Here is a 26644-nt window from a genome sequence, read left to right on the forward strand (position 1 = left end):
GCGGTTAACTTCTCGCTTTATTCTATTATAATTGTTTAGATTTGTATCATCAGAGTTATTTAACCACCTAAGTCTAGCCTGATTTCTTATTTCTATTAGATTATGACATTCATTATCAAACCATGGCTTACTTTTTCTCGGTTTATGGTATCCTATACTTTCTATAGCTGCTGATTCTATTGCATTACGTATGTGCTCCCAATTCTTATTTACGTCTGTTTCATTTATATTTTCATCATCATTTAAATCCTGCAAAACATCAAATCTATTTGACAGTTTAATTTGGTAATCTTTCTTAATTCTTTCATCAACAAACTTTCCTGTATCAAATTTTAGAACTTTTAGATTTTGTTGCTTATGATTTAACACCGAGAGTCTTTCTCTTAATTTAGCAATTACTAAATTATGGTCACTGGCACAGTCAGCACCTCTATGTGTACGAACGTCAATTATACTAGTATGCCTTCTCTTATCAATGAGAATATGATCTATCTGATTATGAGTTTTACCATCTGGAGAAGACCAGGTATATTTATGGATATCTTTATGTTTAAAAGTGGTACTTTTCACAATTAAATTCTTTGAGGTTGCAAAAGTAATCAATCTTATACCATTATCATTACTTAATTCATGAAGACTTTCTTTACCAATCGTGGGTTTAAATGTCTCTTCTTTGCCAATCTGTGCATTATAGTCACCTAACAGAATTTTCATATCATACTGAGAAAATTTATCAAAGACCTGTTCTAACTCTGTATAAAAATCATCTTTAGTATTATCATCTTTATCTTCCGTTGGTGCATGTATGTTTATTAAAATAATTTTACACCACCTACCCTGTAAAACTGCATATGATATCCTATCATTAATAAATTCTACTGTTTTAAGAGCCGAGATAATTCTATTATTTATGAAAAAGCCTGTTCCAAAATTATGATTTTCAGTACCACCATAGAAAAAAGTATAATTTTTAGTTTTACAATTCCCTTCTCCTGGCCACCTAACTTCCTGGACAGCTACTACATCTAATTTATACTTAACTATCCCATTAACTGTACACTGAAATGCCCCAGGCCGGTAAAGACTCAGAACATTCCAGGTGCCTAATTTAATATCCTTATTCCTAACGTAGATCTTATCCTTAGTCCAGGGACCTCCCAAAGTAGTCCCCACCCGGAGATCCGAACGGGGGACTATTTTACCTCCGGAATATTTTACCTTGGGAACATCCATGGCCTTATATTGCTGATTCTTGACATGGCTTTTTACAGTGCAGAGTTGTCAGCTCTACGCCTAACCCCCAATATGAATGGAGGAACTACTACAGAAGACAAACACAAACACATTAGAGAGTACAACTACTACACAAGACATACACAAACACATCTCAACTATAACACAATATAAACACAAACACACCACAACTACTACACAAGACAAACACAAACAAATTACTACTACGCAAAACAAACATACTAGACAGCACAACAATGTGAAATTGACGGTGTTGAAAAATTATTTCAAATCATTTGTTCCAACCAAATGCTTTAGCACACACTTCTACCCTCTTTATGCGTAATTTATGAGGATTTATGAGGATAATAACGTCTTTGATAATCAACATGAAAGCTCACAAATATCAATGATAATATTATTGATAATACCTTAATTCCAGTGTTCGTTGCATCTCTCACAGCTTCTATCAGTCTATCAAACTTGGGATTAAAAGCTAGTGTAAATGCACAGTCTAGAGATATTGATATTTGAGTGCCTTACGAAAAGAGCACCCCTTGTATGCAATGGTAGTGTCTGGCAGCCCACAGATCCATTATTTTTTTAAGGATTAATAACTCGCAAACTATCAGAGCTATAGGACAAAATGTGGTGGGCTTATAGAGCTATCAGATAAGAGAACACCACATTTAATGTCGACAATCACCTGTGTTAGATTAGGACCAGTAAGGCAAGTGTGCATGCACTAACTGGATGAGTCCAGTGGCAAAACAGGTATGATGGCTGCAAGTGGAAAGAAGATGAGAAACTGATCCTACCAAAATAGTCTACTCCTGGCAGAAGAATTGAAATTTCAAATGTAGTAATGTTGCCTTAGTAAAAATTAGTAATGATAATCAACCAAAATCACAAACGAAATATTCATCTCAAATCTACTTTCCTTCTTTTTCCTTTTGAAATTTGATTTGTCCATCTGAGCTACTCACCTCTTTCGTGGTCAGACTTTAATAGAACCTTTCAATATCTCACAGACTACAAATGTGGAACTCGTTGCACTGAAATACCTTCATGAAGTAGCTGTTTGTTCATAGAGCACACAGTGATTATGGATTCTAACTTGTTTTTGTTGTAATTCAAGCTACAACCGTGTAAAGGAGCAAATGGTTTCTTCCTTATTGTTGGTTTTGGATATACTGAAGGGGTAAAGTGCAATCAGTTGAAAACCTCCAATGAGGGGAGAGGCAGGTCTCCAGATGACACACACTCGTGTAAATACAGGGTGACCAAAGAAAAGTAACAAACTCTGACTACTTTTGGATGCCTCTTTTGGGCACCATGTATAATGCTTTAGAATAAAAGAAGTCTAGTTTCACTTATGTTTGTGAGATGAGATGTGGAAAAACAATGTTTCCAATATAACATATCACCCCTTTGTTATTTCATCTATGACTTCAGTGTTTACATTGGTTCTTTTATCTGAATCCATCGCAGTCTACCTCTTCCACCACACGCAGGTGTTGATGAACATGATGGATTTTAGGAATTGGGGTAATTGTAGTCTGCTATAATGGCATATGACATGTGAACGCTCTAGGTTGTGAGATTTTGATTTTTGCATGCAGGACATGCATGTTCTATCATGCTTTGTGTGGTCTCAATCGTCATTCATCTTCATTGTCCCGATTAGCATTTTAAAATATTTATAGAGTAGCAGCCTAAAATAACTAAATACAACAACACGTTAGGTTTTTTTGTGTTCAATCTACCGTGATTTTCTTCAGTTTTCAGATTTATTTTCAATCTATTTCTATTATCAAAGTTAACAATAACTTAAGGAGACAAAAAACAATGGAAAAGATGTACATGATGTAAATATTGCCTCTGCAGGGTGATAAACTATAGTGGAACCACAGGGAAAAAGACTTGCCCAGAACCGCACCGCGTAAGTTAATATTATATATATATATATATATATATATATATATATATATTCAACTTGTGAGTAATTCGCACAACCTTCATCATGTATTCATGTTTTAGAGGCCAGTTCTGATTCCAATGAATGGAGGGATTAAAAACTGGCAACGCTGGTTCTGAATAGGCACATGAGATTATTAACATTTTCTTTTCAGCTTATGATATCAAATGATGACAAAGAAGTACTTATCCTTCATAAACATCCCCATCTTATGGACTCATGCTGCGATTTACTAAATGCAGAATGGAAAAGAAGCAAAACAGCAAGGTATGTATCTCTTTGCACAGAATGATTTCTTATTTGTTTCTATTTTTGTTATCTAGCGTCACTTTTTTCTGCCACTTTTCGCTAATTGTGATGATACAGTGAAATTGATGAAGGGATAGCCGCGAAGGACACCTATGCCCAGACTGGGATTTGAACTCAGAAACATTGATGGCAACATCAAAAGTTCACCTTGTCTGCTTGGTCACAGAGTCGGTAAAGAATTTTTTGTGTGTTGGAAGGGGTGAAGGAGGGGGGGGGATTAGTGATGAAACTTTCAGGACACACCTTGTTTATGTTGAACATATGGGCATTGCATCAAATGCTGATGATATATCCATTTTCTGCCAGCAGAATTTTGTTTGGTACAACAAGACATCCACAGCATATGTGGATAGTATATGGAAATCTTATGGGCCCAAGTTCCTTTTGTTTTATTGCGATTTCATCATGCTACGAATGCAATTTTTACATGGATCAATTTCGATGTACGTCTGTTAACACATACTGCGGAGTTTTAGAGATTACTTAAGATTTGTTCAATATATGCTTTCGTGGTTAGGTTTGGTTCCCTTAGCATTAAAATAAAGTCCCTAAATGCATTTTATTAAGGTTCCGATTTACTTCTACATTCATTCCCACGCTTCTACGAATTTACTGTCGCTTGTCGACGGAGAAGTGCGTAAGGTAATTTTCAAGTTGTTTTTTTTTTCAACATAAATAACTTTTTTCGAGTCCAAACAGTGCTCATTACTTTAAGGAAGGTTCAAATTTCGTGGGACAATGATTTCCAAAATTCTGTGATAATTAGTCTTTGTGCTAGGAGAAATCATAAAACAAACTGAACCGTTACCACACCTTCTAACACACTACTATTGCACCACGGCCTCCCCGATGACACAGTGGTAGCATCATTGCCTTGTAATCAAGGGGTCCCAGGTTCGATACACGTTGGATGCACTTAGTGGTTCAGATTCCACTATAAACTGTAGGTCCAGTCCTGATTAGCCTTACTGTGCATAAAGTGGACTTAAAACACCATCTCAACTCAACTACTATTGCACCAGTGCAGTGGGGGTATGAAATACACTAATGTATCACACATACTGTGAAAGAAGGTTTAAAATTCTTTTAGAAAATCTGTTTACTCTTTTGTGTGAAGATATCAAGCAAAGGTAGTGGCATTTGGGTGAACTATGGTGGGGGAAGAACAGTTTACTTTCTCTTGGTAGACAATACTTAGCATTAAGGGTCCCCCAATCACCGTCACTGCAAGCATGGTATATAATTATGAAGTAAAACTTACCATATTTGCTGGCATATACAACTTTTTTGTACACATTTTTGAGGAAGAAACTTTATAATTGAATATTATAATTAATTTATCATATTTCAAATATAAAGTAATATGTCTGTCTACTTTGAACAAATAACTTACCGTATCTAACTAGAAAAGAATGCATTTTAATCTTCTTTGTCACACATCACAAGGAAGCAAGAAAGAAATCGTCTAACTCAGAACAGAGGAAATTTCCAGACATGAAGTTATCAAAAACTGTATATCCCACGTGTATTGTATTGAAAGTGTACCATGAATCCTTTTATGAACTCTAAAAAGATGAATATTACTTTATCATAAACGTGTATTGCATAGTCATGCTTAGAATTTATTTATGCAGCATAAGATGGCCACGGTGGCTCAGTCGGCAACGCTTCTGACTACCATGCTAGAGGTCCCGGGTTCGATCTCCAGCCGGTTCAATTCTGGGAACTTTTCTAACGTTCCCCGGTGCCCACCCAGCGTCGAATAACATGGGTACCTGGGGGAAACCCTGGGGGGTAAAGGCGGTCAGGGGCGTGATGCTGATCACATCACCCCCACTCACGTCCGGATCAAGAAAGTGTGGGGCGTTACCCCCACACCCCCTATACGCCTTCATGGCGTGGTGCTAAGCACAGGGGAACACTTTTTTTTCTTTCTTTAACATAAGATCAGAAAGCTATTTTATTGTTTACAGGCTAAGGAGTTTAGAAGCCTCATGTGATGCATTTCCAACGTGTCTAGTCTTGGTGCACAAATCTGGTGATGGTATTGCAGTTATAGGACACAGCAAGATTTCACTAATTCCAAGCATACCATCAGGATGCTTTGTTGAGTCAGGTAATTACTTATTCTCAATTATACTATAAAACCTTGCACTTCTTGCAGCATAATTATTTGTATTTTTTATTTGTTTTCAAATGTTTCATCGTATTTTTTATATACACAAAGCACAAGGAATACGTTCTTGGTAAACATGTTATAATGCATATTTTCATGTCATAATTTAGCAACTTGGGAGGAAAACTTGATAACCCAGTATAAAACCGAGAAAAACACAGATGAAAGTTCATCCATTGCATTGAGTTACACAGATGTTCCCGTATGTTTGACCGTCACCTGGTAGCCTGGTACTGAAGGAACTTCATTCACAACTGAATCCAATGTCAACTCAATTTTGAATTGAGTGTGGGTTATCAAGTTTCACTCCCGAGCTGCCCAATTATCGCTACTAATAAAATTTTACTAGTGCCTCCCCGAAGCCGCAGTGGTTGTGCCGTCACCTTGTAATCAAGGGGTCCCAGGTTCGATCCCTGGTGGAGGCACATAGTATGGTTCGGATCCCACTTTAAACTGCAGGTCCAGTCCCGATTAGCCTTACTGTGCATAAAGTGGACTTAAAACACCAAATCAATCAATCAATAAATTTTACTCTATCTATCGATTTGACTATCCATCCAGTTTTGCCAAAATTTAGAAGTATTCAGTAGGAACATTGAGATTTTAACAAATTTGGAAAAACCATTAACAAATCAGAATTGAATTTACATACATTTTACACGTATCAACATTTATTTGTATACATAAAGGTCATTTACAAATCACTGTTGCGGAGAATTATCATATTAGAGGTTTTTATGAGGATGTCTACCAGTCTGGAAATCCTGGAAATATCAGGGAATTTACTCCTGCAAAATCAACACTTTTTGTATTAGTGCACTAAAAGTCTGTTTTAGAACAAAGAAAAAAGGACTAGCAAGAATTTTTTAATTTTTTGTGGACAAACTACACTTTATTAACCTATAACTCATTTATTTCGTCCTTTTTAACATTGCTACTTAACTTATTCTGCATTGCGGAACATTCTATAAGGTGTAATTATGAATTTCTCACGAAAATAATTTCAATTTTTCATATTACGAGTAATTATTATTGTTCCTTTTTTTCGCTTCCGTGACACACAATATGGTGCGAGCGTTCTGGATCATCGCGCGTTGTGCTTGTGTTTTGTCGATTTGGAGTGGGTATGCAGTGTTTCCAACCTTCTAAACCAAAAAATACCTACTTCCATGTTATTAATTTTCTATTTTTGCCCGTGTTTGAAATTATGCTAATACCTAAAATTGACTGATAGCACCACGAACCATTCACGGTAAGGTTAGGTTAGGTTAGGCAAGCATAGTTAAAATTTGGGGTCGTAGAACCATGCACGGGTAGCCCCACAAACCATTCACAGATAGCCCCATGAACCATTCACGGTAAGGTTAGGTTAGGCAAGCATAGCTAAAATTTGGGGTTACGTCATCTTCTTGAAAAAACACGGGGTGGTTGGAAACAGTAACAGTGGGTTACATCATTAAACGCATGGAACATCCGGTTCTCGTAGAGGAAGTACATGGAAGGAACGGCAATTGCGATATTTTTATACATATAAACATGAGTTATCGCTAAAAAAGATGAAACTGTGACAAAAAATACATTTGGGAACTTCAACAATGCTACAGAAAGTGATTTGCTTAAGTAGTTTATTCTGTAAAAATGAAGAAATCCATTTTGACTAGTTCAAAGTGTTACCCTATTTTCAAATAGCACTACAGTAAGCGGCTATTGGCATTTACCACTTGTGTTTGCTTGATATTAGGATTATTACATATATTACTAAAGTTTACTACAATTATGTATTATTTATGCTATAATTATTATGATTTTTTTATATATATAAAAATCTTTGTTTACCATTAGTTAATGCATGGCAAATATTATGTATACCCATAATACAGTCAGTTTCTGTTCTGTTTGTCTTCTCGTTATTTTTAACTTGGATTCTAAGTGCAGTGTTTAGCTAAATTGTAGTGACCTTCTTACACATGTGTAAATACGTGAATTGCCCTAATGACGTGGTCTGGAAAACCTGGAACAAAAGTCAAGGAATTTTGTTTTTACAATATTGTAGACATCATGCTTTATGTACATCAGTGTGGCAATTAGTTTGTCCTTTGTTCAGTAGAGGTGATGACTTCCTCAGAGGTAGTTAGAATGGATCATAGTGGTGATGTCACAGTAGACTGAGCCTGATTTGAGTCCAAACAAATGGACCACGTGGTTTTCTCCTATTCAGAACCATTGAATTTTCCATCGTATGGATCAGCTTTAAGAATTGTGACAGCAGTTTTGAAACAAAATCGTGATATGTATCATACATTAATGTAAAGATGAGATTTTGAAGAATACGTCTATATATTACTTATACCTTACAGAGCATTAGGTAAAGAATAACTGAAAAATGGAAACCATGCATTTTTTAAAAGAAATTCCTGCCATTCTTCTTCCGAACCACTTCCAAACACAGCCGATTTTGACTCGCCAACTACGAGAAGGATTCAAGGGATGATGGAAGTTCATGAGCCTCACTTGACTACAGCGATGCTGCCTATTAGCTGCCGTTTCAGATCGGTAGCTGGTAGGAGCATTTCCTTTACTCGATTTCCTAATTCATTTATTCTTTTTATTCTCCTGTCTAAGGTACTTGTAATATATTGACGTATTCTCCGAAATCTCATCTTTACATTGATGTACGATACACATCACAATATTGTTTTATAAATGCTGTAATGATTCTTAAAGTTACCCTTTGCAATGGTAAACTCATTGGTTTTGAATAGGCTAAATCCACGTGCTCGTTTGTATAGACTCAGTCTTCAAGCGTGACATCACACTAATATGGTCTATTGCCAAAACTATTGAGATTGGATGAATTGTAAACTGTGATCTAAATCCTGCTTAATTGTGCAACGTTTTACATTATATTGTGCCAGATCATCATTCTCTTCAATGCACATGTTGTAGTATCTGATGAGCTGCCACGGTTGACTGCTCCTCCAAAAGAAATAATAATCTTCCTACTTTGTTCTGCACAACGTTTGTTTAATCTTTTTCTCAACACTTCCTGTCCAGTTTCTGAAAGGCAAGATGCAGTGCCTTGAACAGTAAGTTCTGTGATTCGGGATAATAACAGTGATCCTGATCTTGTGTACAGTTTTCAACCTTGGATGAATCTAATTTTATGGCATTGAAGTCAAAAGATGGTCATTGAAGCCAGAGACATCTCCTGAACGCATGCGTCAATTGTGGTAAAAAGGACAGCTTGCTCTGCAATGATATTAATGAGCATTTCTACATTCTAATTTCTTCATATAGGAGAAGTATTTAGTTTACATTAGAGCGCTCAACTAAGATACATTTCTTGGATCTGAAGTGCGTCAATTGTGGGAAAAGAATTATTACTTTCTTTCACTTCAGATCCAAGAAATGTAATATAAGCTTAGTTGAGCACTCTCGTGTAAAATAAATACCTCTCCTAAATGAAGAAATTAGAATGTAGAAATGCTCATTACTGTCGTCGCAGAGCAAGCTGTCCTTTTTCCCACAATTGACGCATGCGTTCAGGAGATGCCTCTGAGCTTGAGTTGCTGTTTTAAGTCCACTTTATGCACAGTAAGGCTAATCAGGACTGGACCTACAGTTTAAAGTGGGATCCGAACCACTTGTGCCTCCACCGGGTATCGAACCCGGGACCCCTTGATTACAAGGCAATGACGCTACCACTGCGCCATGGGGGAGGCCCGAGATGCCTCTGATTGAAGCACTGTTTGACATCTTGCAAAATTCTGTTCACACAAGGCTTTTTCATGTGGTATATCAAGCCACTCTCATACGGTACTTAGGTACGTCCTCACTTGCCGATTGACCTCCAAATGGAAACTACCATAAGATTTTTTACATCCTTAGTTCGTGAAGGTAGCAAATGGGGAGTGGGGGGGGGTGTTGCACAGTCTTTAAAAATGGCAACTACACAAACATGATGTACCACTTCACAAGTTTAAATGCTAATAACTGTTGAAGATGAGAGAAAATAATGTTCTCTTCAGAAATAATAAGAAAATAGCATCAGGCACTGTTGAAATAAGTAGCATATGTAGCCTGTAGCAGTGAATGCGAGTATATAACGATGAGTGAGTGAGCAGGAAGTGAGGATGCACTTAAGTACCATGTGAGACTGGCATTAGCCTGTATCAGTCCTCACATTTTTGTTAAATGAAGTGCTCGGGTGTAAAACATGGAGAGTGACATTTTGGTAATTTTTGAGTTACGAAGTAAAATGTGCCATCCTTCAATTCTCAAGTGAGAGTACCATGTCATAGAATTTGCATTGGACTGAGTGAAGCCTTCTGAAATTGGTAAACACAACATGAAAACAATTTATCTACAGTATAGCTTCTAATAACTTTTTTTTTCTTAATGAACTCAGAAATAACCACAATGTCAATTACCAAGTTTTACACCCAAGCTCTTCAAATACAATATGGTAGTTTAGTCTGTAGGACATCTTACTGCCAAGCAGGAGACGTAAGTTCGGTTCTCAGTGTGGGTGATCTAAGGTCTGAATTTTCCCCGCTTGTCCCCCGCATAAAGTGGCTGTGGGGCTCACCCAGCCTCAAATCTATGGATACCTGGAGGTAGAGGCAACCGGAGTGTGGTGCTGATCACATCACCTTCAGAAAATGGCCGAGATCGAGAATGTGTGGGGCGCCACTGACACATCCCCTAAATGTGCCTTCGTGGCAAGGTGCTATATGCATGGGGAACTTTTATCTTACCTTACAATGCTGTGGGTAACCCACAAGGTACAATTTTAAAAAAAAATCTTTTCAGTCTAAAGTTACAAGGCAGGAGCCCAACTTTATCAAGCCTTGATGAGAATTTAAGGTGTCTGTTGATGCAACAAATATTTAATCATTGATTTTCCTTTTTACAGTTGTAATACACCAAACTTGGAGGGGAAAGGGACTTGGACGATATCTAATGAATGAAACAGAAAACTATGCAAAATGGTGAGTGTTTTTATATCATCCATGTGCACAGCTGAACTTTAGATTCTCATGCATTTCAGGTTTTGTTTTGTAATGATAAATGTAGTTGTATGAAAACGTTCAATTAAAATTTACATAATATTACATTTGTTGTAATGGAGAGAAATTCTTGTACAAATTATTCTTACTCAATTGTTAAACAAAACTTTATACTTGTGTTACACTTCAAAACAAATGTAACATTTCTAAGCATCATTCTTGCTGTTTCCTGAATTCCATTGGTAAAGTTCTTATAAGCTTTGGTATATGGTGGTTCGACACAGCAATCGAATCCATTAAATAAAGTTAGCTTTAAGTTGTGACTTCCATTTGTTTCCTTTTTCCTGTAGTTGTGGCTTCAGAACAATGTATTTGTCAACTCATGACCAGCAAGGATTCTATGGACAACTTGGCTACACTGAGTGCCAACCTGTGTCTATATATGGGTGCAGTACCTTTCTAGGATATAATGTAAGCCTTTCATATTTCCCACGAAAAAATTTACTCCAAACTTGCAATACTTCTTACGGAGAATTCACACCAAAGTGACAGGCAACTTGTGTCGCTTGAGTATTTCACGAATGCATGCTTGTGCAGCCTGTCATGCCACTGTATTGTGAAATTATGTTTATTGGCATGCGTCACGTGTTGCTTGTCCTTTTGGTCTGAAATCTCCCTTAGATTTAGAAAATAGAGAGAAAAGCATTACATTTGTTGCTCATGGTGACTTAACCTTGGTTTGAACTAATGTCTGATTTTCCTTAAGTAACTTTTTATTTGTGCTTATTATACACTTGAGCACTTTTCAACTACTTTTAGCACATCGCGCTGCGACACCAAGGGTCCTGGGTTCGAATCCCGCTCGGGCTTGGTTGTTTGTGAATGGCCATTCATCAATTTCATCACTCATCCCCATCTTCGCAAATTAGCCAAGAGGCACAAAACACGAAGTAAAATAAACTAAATCAATCAACTACTTTTAATTTACGTAGATATTACATTTTCAGAATTCTTATTTTATATAAATATCATTCCTTCTATGTTTCCCCCCTTCCTGTCCACTAGAGGGGATGGAGGCAGGGACACACAAATTCTCAATCTCTGATAATACTATATATATATACAGTGGTCGGAAGTAGCGCGCTACTTGTAGCGTCACTACTGTAGCTAGCTACAAAATTTGTAGCGGTAGCTGTAGCGGCGCTACATTTTTTAAATTGTAGTTGTAAAGGTAGCGAAGCTACAAAATTCCTGTAGTTGTAGCAAAATTTCGCTACAGCTACATTTCGTCTCTGCATTATGAGGAAACTTTCGAAAGTGACCACAGCGTTAAAACAAATCGACATTAACGCTTACTTTTGTAGGAGGTTCATAAAGACAGTCTATTACATGGAAATACTTACAATCTAGATTATAAATATCTTGATATCGCAGATTATATGTATCTGCGTAATATATTTCTTTAGTATAGGATAAATCTAATATCCAGATAACTAAACTGAACTGGCGAATATGAATACAGTATATTCTGGCTAACGGCTACGATTTTCAGCTGCATCGCTATTTTCGGGAGAAACATGCCTCGTTTGCGGCAACCCTAAAACAAAGGCCTCATTTGCGCCACCCCAGGAACAAACTCTGTTTATATCCATGGTGTAAGAGGCAAGTAAATGTCATTAATCTCTGCGTAAAACATAACTTGCAGCGCAAAAACGAGCGATCCAGTCTCCACTACAATGACAAAGCAATAGTGCCAGCAATCAATGGTTCAGCATTAATCATTGTTAGCATATAGGATCTCACCAGCAAGAAATTATTGTTACAAGAATGATAGACATACACTTTCTGGAATTAATATTTTTCGATATAATATTTGTTCAGAAATTTTAAAATTGCAATACGTTTAGAACACTCGAGTTTACACACCACTTTCCTCAATATATTTTATGATATTGTAAAAATTATGTACGAGATATTGACTTTTCTGCAGAAACGATAATTTTCTTTAGTTAATATACAGTTTCCAAATGTATGTAATTCTTCTACTCTTACGTCGCTTTTCTGTAACTTTTGCTAATCATTGCAATGAGGATGAATGGTTTATTTTGTTATTCTCTTATCTAGAGTCACTTTCTGCCACTTTTGGCTAATTGTGAGAATGAGGAAGAATGATGAATGATGATGAGCAGTGTGGGGAATGGAGGAGCAGGAGGATCCATCTTCCCAACTATGTGTCGTTCCTAGTTTTTGTTTTGAGTCCACTTTATGCACAGAGACAAGCTCATCCAGACTGGATCTGAACCACTAGTGCCTCCGCCAGGTATCTAACTTAGGGCCCTTTGATTACAAGATGACAAAATTTCCACTGTGCCTCCAGGGAAACATTCCCAACAGGAAACTTACATAAAGCATATCTCCACCTGTCGCTCATTTAGCTATACAAAGAATCACCCCCCAGCTATCCGCAATGTTAGAGCAAACATCTAACAAATTACGCTCGTGTAACGATCTACGATCGTATTTTCCAGTAAGTACCGTGTCATTCTAAAGAATGAAGGGATCTGAACCAGTTGTTTATGCAATTAATTGCTGGGGTGATGTAAATTGGTCATCATTCATCCTTGATGAGACCACTCGTCATTAGCATGGCGAGTTATCGCTTGGCAATGCGAAAGGTACAAAATTACACTAAGGAACTAGACTACAGAAAAGACAATGGTCACTCGTTGGGTTTTGCGAACCGTTGAACCTGAATCATGGCTGGGTGTAGGATAATTACCTGTCTATCTGAAGTCTTTAGCTGAATCAAAATAAGCGAAGTCCTCTGTAAGCTTCTCCACTATGCTGACCAAAGCATCCTTCTACCTCTGACCTACTGCCTTGCTGACCACCTTCCTCTCTCCACTCAATCCCAAAAGTCCGTCTCCTCTCAGCTTGTCTCCCCTCTATATTCCCAGGCCATCAAGCTCTTCCTCTATGCCGAATCGTGTTTATTATAATTGCTACCATGCAAACCGCTGACTCTATAACCAGAAGTATTACCTGTTTCCTGAATGCTCAGGAGGTTTGCATGACACAACTCAATGCATTGTAAACATGCCTGAGAGGTTTGAGACAGCTGAGAAAAACAAGTGAATGCCTTGGTCAACGTGAAGCGTTCAGAGAGACTTAAATAAAATAAACATACAATCTTAGGGATTGATACGGTACAACTATCATACTAGGGGCTTCTTTTGAATATCCATGTGCTTGTTTCAAGTTTTTGTTTCTTATGCAGAAGTAGCGCAAAAGTAGCGAAGTAGCGAGTAGCGCACATGAGTAGCGTAGCGAGCTACTTTTTAGTAAATGTAGTTGTAGCTGTAGCGAAGCTACATTTTTGGACAAGTAGCAGCAGCTGTAGCGAAGCTACTTTTAAAATGTAGCGTTCTGATCACTGTGTGTGTGTGTGTATATATATATATATATATATATATATATATATATATATATATATATATATATATATATATATATATATATATATATATATGATAAAAGGAAGGAGGGACACAAGGGCTAAATCAAAAGTGAAAGAGAAGCGAGGAAACACACACCACATGCAGAAAAACTTCAAACTTTCGTGACAGCGTGTCACATCTTCAGGAGTAGCGAAAAGGTGTAGACCTTGGTGATAAGAACGAAGCGATAGCGTGACCTGCAGTGTTGCCAGGCCGAGAAAAAAGTAAGTAGGTAGTTCTTTTGCCAGGCTTGTTGAAAACTGGGAGTGATGGGGGGGGGGGGTGATGAGGGTAAGGAATGGGGATGAGGGGCATTACTGGGTGGCCTTGTTCAGGCCAGGGGGTGTGGTTGCACTCATGGCTGATATGTAGGCCCTCTCCCATCTTCTACGTACTGAGGTGTTGGTGGATTGGGGCAAGGAGTGAACGATCGCTACCTGGAAGCAGTCATTGAAGGGAATAATGTGGTGATTGGTGTGAATGGCAACAGCAAAGTCCAGGTTTTGGGTGGAGGAGCGGTGGTTGTTGATGCGGAGGTACAGGGCTGTGGATGTTTCCCTCCGGTAGAATCTCTCACAGATATTGCAGATGAGGATATAAATTAGGTTAGAGCTGTAGCAGGTGCCTTTGGGATAGAGGGTGAATTTGCCAGTGTCAGTATAGATCTGGAGGGTGCAGGAAGTGACAAATATGGAGCAGGGTTTGCACCTTGGGTGGTTGAATTTGTGGGCGGGGACGAGTTGATTGTTAGTAGGTGGATTGTGGTGGACCAGGATGTTTTGGAGATTGGGAGGGCGTTTGAAAACCACTCTGGGCTTGTCGGGGAAGATATTTCTGGTGTCAGGATCACTGTGCAGGATGGGAAAGAGGGAACGTACAGTGTGTCTGATTTTGTTGAGGTGGGGGTTATATTGGGTGACAAGTGCAGGGGGATTGGTGGCAGGTTTCTTCGTGGGAGTGTATAAAGCAGCTCGGGATATTTGTTTAGTAACCAGGGTGGAAGGATAGCCACGGTTGGCCAAGGCTTGGTGTAGGCGAGGTTATAGTTCTGTCAGGAAGTGGGTGAGGTGTTGAGGGAGGGAGAATGGGATGGCTTTCTTGGTGTGGAATGGATGGGAGCTGGAGAAGTGTAGGTATTGCATATGGTTGGTAGGTTTGATGTGGATGGAGGTTTCCACATGTCCTTCTTTCATGTGCACATCCACATCCAGGAAGGTGATTTGGTTGGTGGAGTGGGTCCAGGTGAAATTGATGGAGCTGAAGTGGTTTGGTTGGTCTAGGAAGGTGGTTAGGGAAGGTTCTCCATGTGTCCAGAGCATGAAGATGTCATCGATGAAATGGAGCCAGAGGAGAGGTTTGAGGGATTGGGTCTCCAGGAACTCTTGTTCAAGTTTGCCCATGAACAGGTTGGCATAGGATGGGGCCATTATGGTACCCATGGCTGTGCCCCAGATTTGGAGAGAGTGTTTGTCCTCGAAGGTGAAGTTGTTGCACATGAGGACAAGGTGAGCTAGACAGGTCAGGAAATTAGTTCTGAGGTTGTGGGGTTTTGGTCTGTTGTTGAGGAAGGATTCTATGGAGGGGAGGGCATGAGAGTGATATTGTAAGTGATGTGATGAGCATCATGCTCTGACTGCCTTTAACACCTTCCGCCATGAACCAATCGATGAGAGGCTGGGTGAGCTCTAGAGACACTTTTAGCAGGGACATTGTTCAAAACTGAGAACACTATCTCAGGACTGGAATTTGGGTCTCCTGCATGGTAGTAGTATGCAGCACGTGGATTTTTTATTTTGTCTGTTTTGATGCCACAAATGTGAGAGACCAGTAATAATGTCTCTTGTACTCTTCACAGCTTATACAGGGTGGCTAAAAAGTTTGGAGACTTTTTAAATTTTTTTAAATGTTCGCTGTTTTTTTAATTCCCCATTTAATTTTAAACTAGAAAGTGTGATCACGTTCAATTCTTTAGCGATGAAGTGAAACAAAAGTGGCTGGAAAAAGCATGTTGTTTGCTTCAGTTGGTCGCTGGTTCTCATCTTCAAAAAGTTATTTTTACTGATTGAAAATTCCACCATGGAGAGTGTGCAATAAATAAATCATCAAAAACACCGTCAATTGCTGAAGAAAGGATAGAATAATTCTGCTGCTGGAAAAGTTGTGATGGTTTGGATGGCATTAGTGAAACAGAAACACCTTGACATTCATCAATTAGAATTTCAAATTGTATGCAGCCGGGCACTTTGGGGAAGATGGATTCATGATTGAGCAAGACACTCCAACATATTCAGCTCGATCAACAATTGCAATATGTGACGAGCTATTTCATGGTGCTTGGGGCAAGTACATTTGGCCATCGAATTTGCAGGACTTGGATGCCATCGAATACTCCATGGGGTCAATTTTGGCAAAGAAGATTTCTCGTATTCCATACTAATCAGTAGACACACTCAAAATAGCATTACGATGTGCACGAGACTAAATTATTCTCGAACAGTACGTGACCATTGTGAATCATTTTTGGAGATGTATGTTGAAGCAGTAGGAAGCCACTTTGAGCGCTTGTTATAATTTTATTTGTTGTTCTTGCTAGTCTAATAAACATTTTGGGAAAGTTAGTGATTTAGATTTATATATTTATAGAGCAGTTTTATGGTGTTGAAACATTTTTAAAAAATAGTCTCCTAACTTTTTCACCACCCTGTACATTAATTGTGATAATGATTCCACAGCTGTTAAGACATATATCTCTTACAGGAGAGTGCATCCAGTGAGGAATCTGAGGGAGAGGCAAGCATGTCGCTACCAGTGAAAGCATTGGCAAAGCAGGCAGAAGCCATGCAAATATCTTCGGATTCTTCCCCCATGGTACCAGCACCACCTCCGCCGCCACCACCACCACAAAAACAACGACCAATAACAAGCTACATAACAGCAAGGATCAGACAGAATATGAAACCTACAGTTCCAATACCAATGAATAATTTTAAGAAAGTTTTTATGAATAAGGATATTTCTTCTTGATATTGTCATGTAAGTTTGACCATCATGGAATATTTAGTTATATGAAATATTGTTGGTGTACAAAGTTATAAATAGTAGAAAAAACTCGAGACACCTCAAAACCTATCCAAATTTTCAAACCCATTTGGGTTCTTTTGAGTTTTAAAAAAGGAGAAACTGTTACACATGGGAATTTTAATGTTTTTATCCTGTATTTTAATGTGTTATCAATTTTACCTTATGTAACGGCTACTGCTTTCTCAAGCCCAAAAAATCCAGGTGAGTTTCAAAATTTGGATAGTTTTTAAGGTACCTGTCTTTTTAAGTAGTTAGAATGCTGGCAACACGTGGCATGAAGTTGAACCTTTTTCATGGTAGAAACAATTATGCATTTAACTTGTCCTGCACCATGACTGTGCATGGGCCTCCCTGATGGCACAGTGGTAGAGTCGTCGCCTTGTAATCAAGGGATCCTGGGTTTGATACCCGTTGGAGGCACATAGAGGTTCTGATCCCACTTTAAACTGTAGGTCGTCCCGATTAGCCTTACTGTGCATATAGTGGACTTAACACAAGAAATGAACCAACCATGGCTCTGGCTAGGGGACATGCACAGGTTCGAGTCTCCTGGATGAAGCATAACAACTTTTCTCCTAAGATTTCGGCCTGTGTATGGGACCAGTGGCCACCCAGCATTGGGGAGCTATGAATGAGAGGCATAACCTGGTCACAGAAGCATATAACAATGACTGGGGGTTCGACGTGCTGACCACACGTCACCCCATAACTCGCTGGATGATCTCCCACCTCAGCAGGTGGGAGTGAGGCCCACAGTTGGTAGTCAATCAGTCACTGGGCCTCGCGGACTGCTACATTCAACATCCTAGTGAAACTGCATTACTTGCACAGATTTCATCCATTATTTGATCAATTACTTCATTTTAAACTTGTTTGTTTGCTTCTACCATTATTTTAAAGGCACATTTTCATAGTCAGTGTGCCGGGCCCTGTGACAGAGTGGTTAGCACATCGTGTTACAATGCTAGGGGTCCCAGGTTTGAATCCTGGCCTGAGCATGGATATTTATTTGTGAATAAAATCCCCATCCCCATCTTCGCAAATTAGCCAAAAGTGGTACAAAAAGTGAAGTAAAATAAAGCAAATCAAATCATAGTTAGTGTGTGCTTGCAATAAAAAACATTACCATAAGGTTCCTATATTTAAGAATAATGAATTACACTAATATGTCATAAGTTGCAGTTTTTTCCCAAACACTTTTTGTACACATTATTAATGCATAACTATAAGTTTTGTATTTTAATGTTAGTAAAATAAGGTAATCTAAGTACAGTTTTAGTAATTGTGTAATCATTAGTTACTAGTATTAGACTGTATGTAATCATACAATGTAAATGTTTCCATTGAAAATCTTATTTGACAGAAACAGTGTGAATTTTGGTTTAGTGGTATGCCAGATTAAAAGTTTCATAAGAAAGATTACTGCAATTAGGAAGAAACGTATAGAGAATGAAAATCTAAAACATGGTATTTCTTACCCATTTTGTCATTTTATGATGCAAACTAATTTCATGCATAATGCAAAATTTATATGCAGTTGTAATAATAATGAAGGTGTCAGTCTGGAAATCCTGGAGAAGTCAGGGAATTTACTGTTTATCTGGGAAAATCGACATTTTTGTAGCAGTTCACTAAATGTAGGTTTTTGAGGAAAGAAAAAAAGGACAAGGAAGATTAAAAAAAAAAAATTGTTGGGGACCAACTATACTTCAGTTTAGTATATTGAGTATTACCAGTAGTTACAGTAGAAATTTAATATTAAATACAGCGTGCTTCAAAATGGTTTGAACGATAAGAAACCGTTCCAGGAGCGATAAAACTTTATCAACAATTAAAGTTATATGTAAATACTTTCAACCATATCCTCGAGTTTTGTTTGCAATGGTCGTAGTAGTTCCAAATTTCTCCACTAGGTGGCAGGGTGATAAGTTCCAAGATGGCTGCCTGTGGTGCAGAGAAAGCTTTTTGCGTCCTACAGTTTCATGTTTGTCGGTCTGTTGTTAGTGTTCAGCGTGAGTTTCGTAAAGAACCAAAATCCAAGAACTCCATACGTAAGTGGTATGATAAATTCAAGACAACGGGATGCATTTGCAAAGGAAAATCATCCGGTAGTCCGTCCACGTCTGAGGCAGATTTCGAGAGAGTTCGATCTAGTTTTCAACGTGGCCCCCAAAAGTCTACAAGGAAAGTGAGTCAAAAGCTAACAATGCCTAGAGCAACTGTTTGGCACGTAGTGCGTAGGCATTTAAAGATGTATCCCTATTGAGTGCAGTTGTCACAACATTTAACACCTAATGATCACACGTCCCGCAAAAAGTTTTGTGAGTCATTTCTATGGGTTATGCAGTGGTGATGATTATTTTATTCACAAACTTTGTTTCAATGATGAGGCTACGTTCCATGTGACAGGAAGAGTGAACAAGCAAAATGTTCCCATCTGGAGGACTGAGAATCCTCGTCAAATCGTTGAAGTTCTGTGTGATTCACCGAAGACTAATGTGTTTTGCACCATTTCATCTACCAAAGTGTACGGTCCGTACTCCTTTCACGAAGAAACTGTGACGGGACAAACATTCCTACACATGCTTACTACAAATCACCTTAATAACAGACTGCCAGACTGCTGGATTGGGCGAGCTTGGGCATTGGCCACCAAGATCCCCAGATTTAACCCCCTGTGATTTTTTTCTGTGGGGACATCTGAAAGACTTTGTGTACAAACCTCCTCTACCCGCAGATGTCAATGAATTGAAAGAGCGCATTACTGCTGCAGTGCAAACTGTTGATGCAGACATGTTGAAACGGGTCTGGGTGGAATTTGATTACCGAATTGATGTATGCAGGGTAATAAATGGGGCTCACATAGGACACATTTGTGAGATACTGTGTTCAAAATTTTATCAAAAAAACTTGGACAGTTTTAGGAATTACATGTAAAATTTAAAGCAATTTGGATGAAATAAAAAATATAAGGAGTTGAAATCGTTCACATCATTTTGAAGCAGCCTGTACTTCAGGAAAGGGACCATGTTTTGAACAGTTTTCAAGTAGATTTGGTGTTTACCACTATCTCGTTGCAATTTTTGGATTGTTTTTGGTTGAGATTACAAGTAAAACATGTTACTAAATTCTACTCTAATTATCAGAACCGTATGTATATTTTAGCCTAACTAGGCTATCTCCAAAGCCCAAACAAAAATCCAGGAAATAATCGACTAGCAAATGTGACTGATGCTTCCCGCTCACATAACGATTGGGGAAAAGGAACCATGCTACAGACTTCTTCCTCAAGATTCTTCCCCAACCAGCACCTGCTCAGTGACTTACCTACCCATGATGTATTTCTGGTGGCTTCTAGCCCAAATGCTGGACAAAGAGGTCTTTAGTTCATTCCAGAGATCTCCTCAGTGTTGCCAACAATTGGGATCTGCTAAAACTCAAACTCCACTATACACATGCTTAATTGATGACAGAGTGTATTTTCCATGTTGACAAAACATTCACGTAAAAGTTTGTGTGAGGAAACTATTACACAAACTTTAACTTAATGATGTATATGACAGCCAACTGTAGCACCTGCTGTACCAGATTTAGCGATTTTACGATGAGATTGGCAAATTGTTCCCGCTGCCTCTCTTAATTCCTTTTTTGTTGCCAGACAAAACAAAAAGCAGACTTTTACCTTGCGGCTGGGGTTTGTTTCTTCGTTCTGTGGCTTTGAGCCTGTCCACAACCAGGAAAACTTAAACATCCTTGCATGATAAAAGAAAACTTGAAGTGTCATCTTGAGTACTACAAAACTAGACGGGGAGGAATTCTTAAAATCTTTGCTGTGACAGAGTTCATGTGTGAAGTATGGCATATGTTGTACTGTCCTGTGCTGTGTGTGGTAAATAGATACCATTCTCTTGCATTCATTATAAGGATAAGCTTGAAATAAATTTGGATGTAATGTTCAGTGTGTAAAAGAAACTCATTCGAAGTAACATTTTGTGAAAAAGTGACCCAGAAATTAACAAACATGGAGAGAACAATGAAGTTTATGTTCAAGTAATTGATTTAAGGTAAGAAGTTAATTATTGATTATTTTGTACTCGCATATACGTCTAACGTGAATATTGCATGTAGTAGGCTGAAATAGTTCATGTTCATTTGTTTTTAATGAGATTTTGATGTAATAAAAAAATCAAAACAGTGAATGAGGAATAACCCCCCTCCCCCCAAACATACTTTACTGGCACATGGAAAGAGGAATGACCTGCCGACTGACTGGATGGTGAAACAAAATTAGGTAGAACTAAAGGTAATATTAATTGAACTTTCTATGACAAAAATGAAGCAAAATTACAACTAAGCTAAACAGTAAATTTGAACAGTGTTGATACTTAATACGTCCTTCTGTTAATATAATCAGTAAAGTAAGCTAGAAAGAAAACAACAGGTGAATGTGTTTCCCACACAACAGGAATACACAGCCTGCCAAACTGGTCATTTTTAGTTTTCGTAATTTTCTAAGAACTTCAGATTTTAAGTATGAAGTATATTACATGCAATGAAAATGTAAATCTCAATAATTTATGAATTTATACTTACTATATAATGTCTGTTAGAATGAAAGCAAGTATGGCAGAGAGCTAACCTGGAAACACCAACAGAATATTGTCGAAGTTGAAATGGAGGACCACATGTAACGCTTAATGTAACTTAGTGTCGCCAGGTGTGAAAAGGTTATCAAAGGGCTGAACGACACCAGTCAATCCATTTTTGGAGCTTGGGTACCACGAGAGACCCGCAAAAATGCCACAGGACACTTTTGCAATCTACTTAGAAATCATGCAAAATTCAAAATTTTCACTAATATTGTATGAAAAATTGCTTTGTGATTAAATGATAGGAATTTTAAAACAAAACTCGAGTAAAATTATGTAAATAATTGCAGTGGAATATTTACATATTACAGTAATATCAATATTTTGAACAACTTTGAATTTGAATTGTTACAATTTTCAAGCATTGGTGTCAGAAGCGGGAAGAGTATTGGCATTAATTCAAGGTGATATCACCCAGCCCAAAAATTACTGAAGATCATCTGAATGACTTTAATAAATAAAGTAATTTAAAACATACTCTTTATTTTTTACACAACTACCATAAAGAGAATTAAAGAAAAATTACATTATACTTCCGCTTAAATAATAACATTGTTTGATTTCTAATTATACACTCCTTGTTTTCAGGCAAACTTCTTTTGCACAAGATCACACCAGGATGTATGAAGGACAGTTCATTTCAGGACTTGAATTCTGCAATCAGTTTCTTGTCCTCCCAAGCAAGTCCAGTTCATCAAGGTTGGTTTTTATGAAACCTCGATTTTCATCTGTAACTACATCATCGGTACAATATAATTGTATAATGCTACAGAAAAGTAATTTGTAACAGACTCTTTGAAGTGAAACTTCCTTGTGTGGGTGTTACAAAGTGTTCCTTACAATTAATGTGCCATTTTTTCAGTAATTACTAACCATTTACCTGTCACCATGTAAAAGAATAAAACTTATAGCTGCAAGAATCTTTTCCCATTTACAGTTGTCCAATGGACAATTGTTATGCAGGAATGCTACTTAAAAATGTTTGCAGAATATGACAATGAACGATGGTAAAATGGCTATTTAATGTTGTTGAATTTCTTGAATCCAATGTCTTTCCTTTTCTATTATTGTTGTCTTCCTTAAAATATCACGCACACATAAAGTTATCTTATAAATGGCTAATTTAAGTCAAAAAGAAATTAATACAAATGTTATCTTTGTAACATTATTCAGTTTTGTCATTTAAAACTTTAATTTAGATTCCATAGAACTTGAGTTTCAAAATTTAAAAAGGCTCTGTTGAATATGTACTTGCAATGTTGCCTATTAAAGAGATTAATATGAAAACTCCATTGAGCAGTACATATTATATTGTTAATGTTTCCAATGTTGAATGCATATGTAACAGAAGAAAATAAATGAAACTGTTTTCCAAATTGTCAGTTCTAAATTATGTCATGTTAATTTTCAATTGAAAACTTTTCTCCATGTGGTTAATATCCCTATTTTATGTCTTAGAATTATAATTTTGGTTATTACTTACCTACAGTTCTGATACATGTATGTCAATGTACTATGTGCTGTTTATGTGCACTTGATAAATTGAAAATTGTAATTGTGTTAATCTTGATTATATCAAGAACAATAAAATCTCAAAAGTTCCTAAAAGCTGTTATGTTGCTGCTTTCAAATTACAGATATTTAAAAAAAAAAAAAAAAAAGAAAGAAAGTGATATCCTGAGAAAGGATAGTAAATATATTTGCTTATGAAGGAAATGGAGAAAAAATACTTGCAAAATGAAGATGTTATGTTCCAGGGTGTTGGTGCATTTTCAGTTATTGCCATAGCTTCTTCCATCATAGTGGAAAATGAAATGTGGTGGTCTTCAGCTGCTGGTTGAATTGAATTGCTTTCAGGGGGAGGTGGTTGGGATTCCCCCCCAGGAGAAGGCATATTTTGAGACAGCAGTGTTGGAGTGCTCTTGAGGTTAGGAGGTACATTTGCCAGTACGGAGTTGTAAAAAGAAAAATAATAATATTGAAATGTAGTGTAATATTTATTCATCTTAATTTACATTCTGTATGAACTAACATTAAAAGAAATTCCAAAAGCATACCTGGTACCTCAAGTCAGTAATCAGAACTTATATTTATACCCAACATTCACAAATGTAATCTGAAAAAAAATAGTTTCCTGGGTGGATTTGAACTCTCAAACACAAGATCTTGAAGCAACACCCATACCACCTGAGCTATGAAGTTTCATGCTGAAAAGAGCTTTGGAACTGCTATTTCATTCAAAGTATATAGGATGAAGCTCCTCCCTTCATGGATAGATGATGTGGCTGCTGCTTATGATCAGATTCATACTTTGATAAACATAGTAGTTCATATTTTTGCCAATAGATGGTGCTGATGCTTATGATAAACCTAGTACATATTTATGTCAATAGATGGTGCTGATGCTTATGATCTGATACCAAATTCAATAAAAACAATAGTTCACCTATTCATCAAGAGATGTCGCTGATGCTTATGATCCAATAACCTAGTAGTTCATATTTTTGTCAATAGATGGTGCTGATGCTTATGATCTTAGACCAAATTCACTAAACAAAATAGTTCACCTATTTGTCAATAGATAGTGCTAGTGTGCTGGAGGTATACTTCTTTGGTGCTTATGATCTCCTGATACCAAGTTTCATAAACATAATAGTTCACCTTTTTGTCAAGAGATGGTGCTAGTGTGCTGGGAGAATACCTCACAGGTAGTTATTATATCCTAATACCACATTCAGGTTCAAAAACTAGGAATATTGTGATTTTTCCTAATTTTCAACGTAAATTTCATATCAGGAGATCATAACTACCTGGGAGGTATTCTAGTACACCAGCACCATCTCTTGACCAAAAGGTGAATTATTTTTAGTGAAATTTGGTATCAGGAGATCATAAACACTGAGAGGTATGCCACTAGCACTTTCTATTGACGAAAAGGTGAACTATTATATTTATCGAATTTGGTATCGGATCATAAGCATCCGAGACATCTCTTGACAAAAAGATGAACTACTATGTTTAACGAATTTGATATCAGATCATAAGCATCAGCTACATCTCTTGATGAAAAAGTGAACTATTATGTTTATCGAATTTGGTATAAGCATCAGCACCATCTATTGACAAAAAGATGAAGTACTATATCAAACTTGGAAACTGATCATAAGCATCAGTGCCATCTATTGACAAAAAGCTGAACTACTGTTTTTATCAAATTTTGGAATCTGATCATAAGAATCAGCGACATCTTCTATCCATGAAGGGAGCAGCAGCTTCACCTTATAGCAAATGTATGAACTAACATTTGCTAATAGATGGCACCATATCCCCCCTTACTCAATTCTATGAAAGTAGGCAATAGGCATTTTTCTGTTTAGTTCAGAAAACTTTCGGCAAATTGCAAAAAATATAGTGTTCCCATTTCCCACTCTGGTCCATTATCTGTACCCATTTTGACAGCTTCCACCTCCCTCCCCATTTACACTTTTTATATACCCATTTTTTGGTCTGCACTACTATCAACAAAAATCTCTGAAAACACTGCACCATTTGCCACAAAAGCTCTTAGCTTTGAAGAAATGGGCTGCAACAAAGATGAAGTAATAAATAAGAATGTAGAAATCAGGCATGTTTATGAAATTCTACCAACTACAAAGGGGAAATTTGTATTTTTATCCTTTTTTCCACCTCAAACTAATCATGAGGAATAATTAAATCTATGAATGTGCACAAAGAAAAAAACACCAAATCAAGGCTCTAATCAAAAAACCTTCAGTGGCAAAACGTGGCCAAGCTTTCATGTTCAGAGTAACACTTGAGGAATTACCATAGAACAAATTTTGCAACTTGTAGTAAATTTCAAGCTTGCATAAAAGTCTAGCACAGTAACCTATATTCTGATGGTGAAACTTTTTTACTACTGGTAGCAAATAACAGGTTTCATTTGTTGTGTTCACGTGAAACCTGGGTAATGCAGTGGAAAAAAATAGTGAACAATGTGAAGAAATCTTTCTTTATATTTAAAACATAAATGACAATATCATACAGACGAGCTTTCTAATGTTGCAAATTAAATATTAAATCTTGAAAGAAGTTCCATAAAGAAAAAGGGTACTTCAGGAAAATAATATGACAATTTGCAGGAACACGGCTTAGCACAATTCTGCAGCAAACATCCACATTACAATATCAGCCATGACAGCAGACATTAACCCCTTCTGGACTTTCCTGGTTTTCCTGTTTCAGTTTTCCTAGTCTCTGAAGAATGATCACTGAAGAGAATGGTTTCAACGTACATATCGAAGAATGTAAATTAAGATGAATATATATTACACTACATTTGATCAATATTACTATCATCTTTCTTTATAACTCCGTACTGGAAAATCTACTTCCTAACCTCAAGATCACTCATCTAACATGGCTGTATCAAAATATGCTTTCTCCTGGAAGGGGAGAAAAATTCAAACCATCTCCCACTGAAACCAATACGACAAGCAAGCTGAAGACCACCACATTTCATTTTCCACTATGATGGGATCTATGGCAATAACTGAAAATGCACCAACATCCTGGAACATAACATCATTTTGCATGTATTTTTTTCTTATTTCCTTTGTAAGCGAATATATTTACTATCCTTTCTCAGGATATCACTTTTTTTTGTAGGTTAAAAGCAGCAGTGTAACTGCTTTTAGGAACTTTTTATTATA

The 26644-nt window shown here is 37.3% G+C and overlaps 1 protein-coding gene across 2 annotated transcripts in view; it reads left to right on the top strand.

Annotated features, from left to right (window-relative positions):
* Naa80 (N-alpha-acetyltransferase 80) overlaps nucleotides 1–26644 on the top strand; it is a 43834-nt gene that overhangs the window by 12907 nt on the left and 4283 nt on the right. Inside the window, exons 2-7 of one of the 2 annotated variants that reach the window (XM_083137723.1) lie at nucleotides 3366–3478; nucleotides 5494–5636; nucleotides 10612–10687; nucleotides 11056–11176; nucleotides 16960–17235; nucleotides 22521–23561. In XM_083137723.1, the coding sequence (XP_082993849.1) occupies nucleotides 3369–3478; nucleotides 5494–5636; nucleotides 10612–10687; nucleotides 11056–11176; nucleotides 16960–17226 (717 nt within the window). In that variant the 5' untranslated portion in view covers nucleotides 3366–3368 and the 3' untranslated portion in view covers nucleotides 17227–17235; nucleotides 22521–23561. Of the gene's footprint in view, nucleotides 1–3365; nucleotides 3479–5493; nucleotides 5637–10611; nucleotides 10688–11055; nucleotides 11177–16959; nucleotides 17236–22520; nucleotides 23562–26644 lie in introns of those variants that run through there. The other variant, XR_014443488.1, reaches the window with a different exon arrangement.

The sequence above is a fragment of the Lepisma saccharinum genome, chromosome 16 (assembly GCF_977018435.1).
Source record: "Lepisma saccharinum chromosome 16, izLepSacc3.1, whole genome shotgun sequence".
NCBI lineage: Eukaryota > Metazoa > Arthropoda > Insecta > Zygentoma > Lepismatidae > Lepisma > Lepisma saccharinum.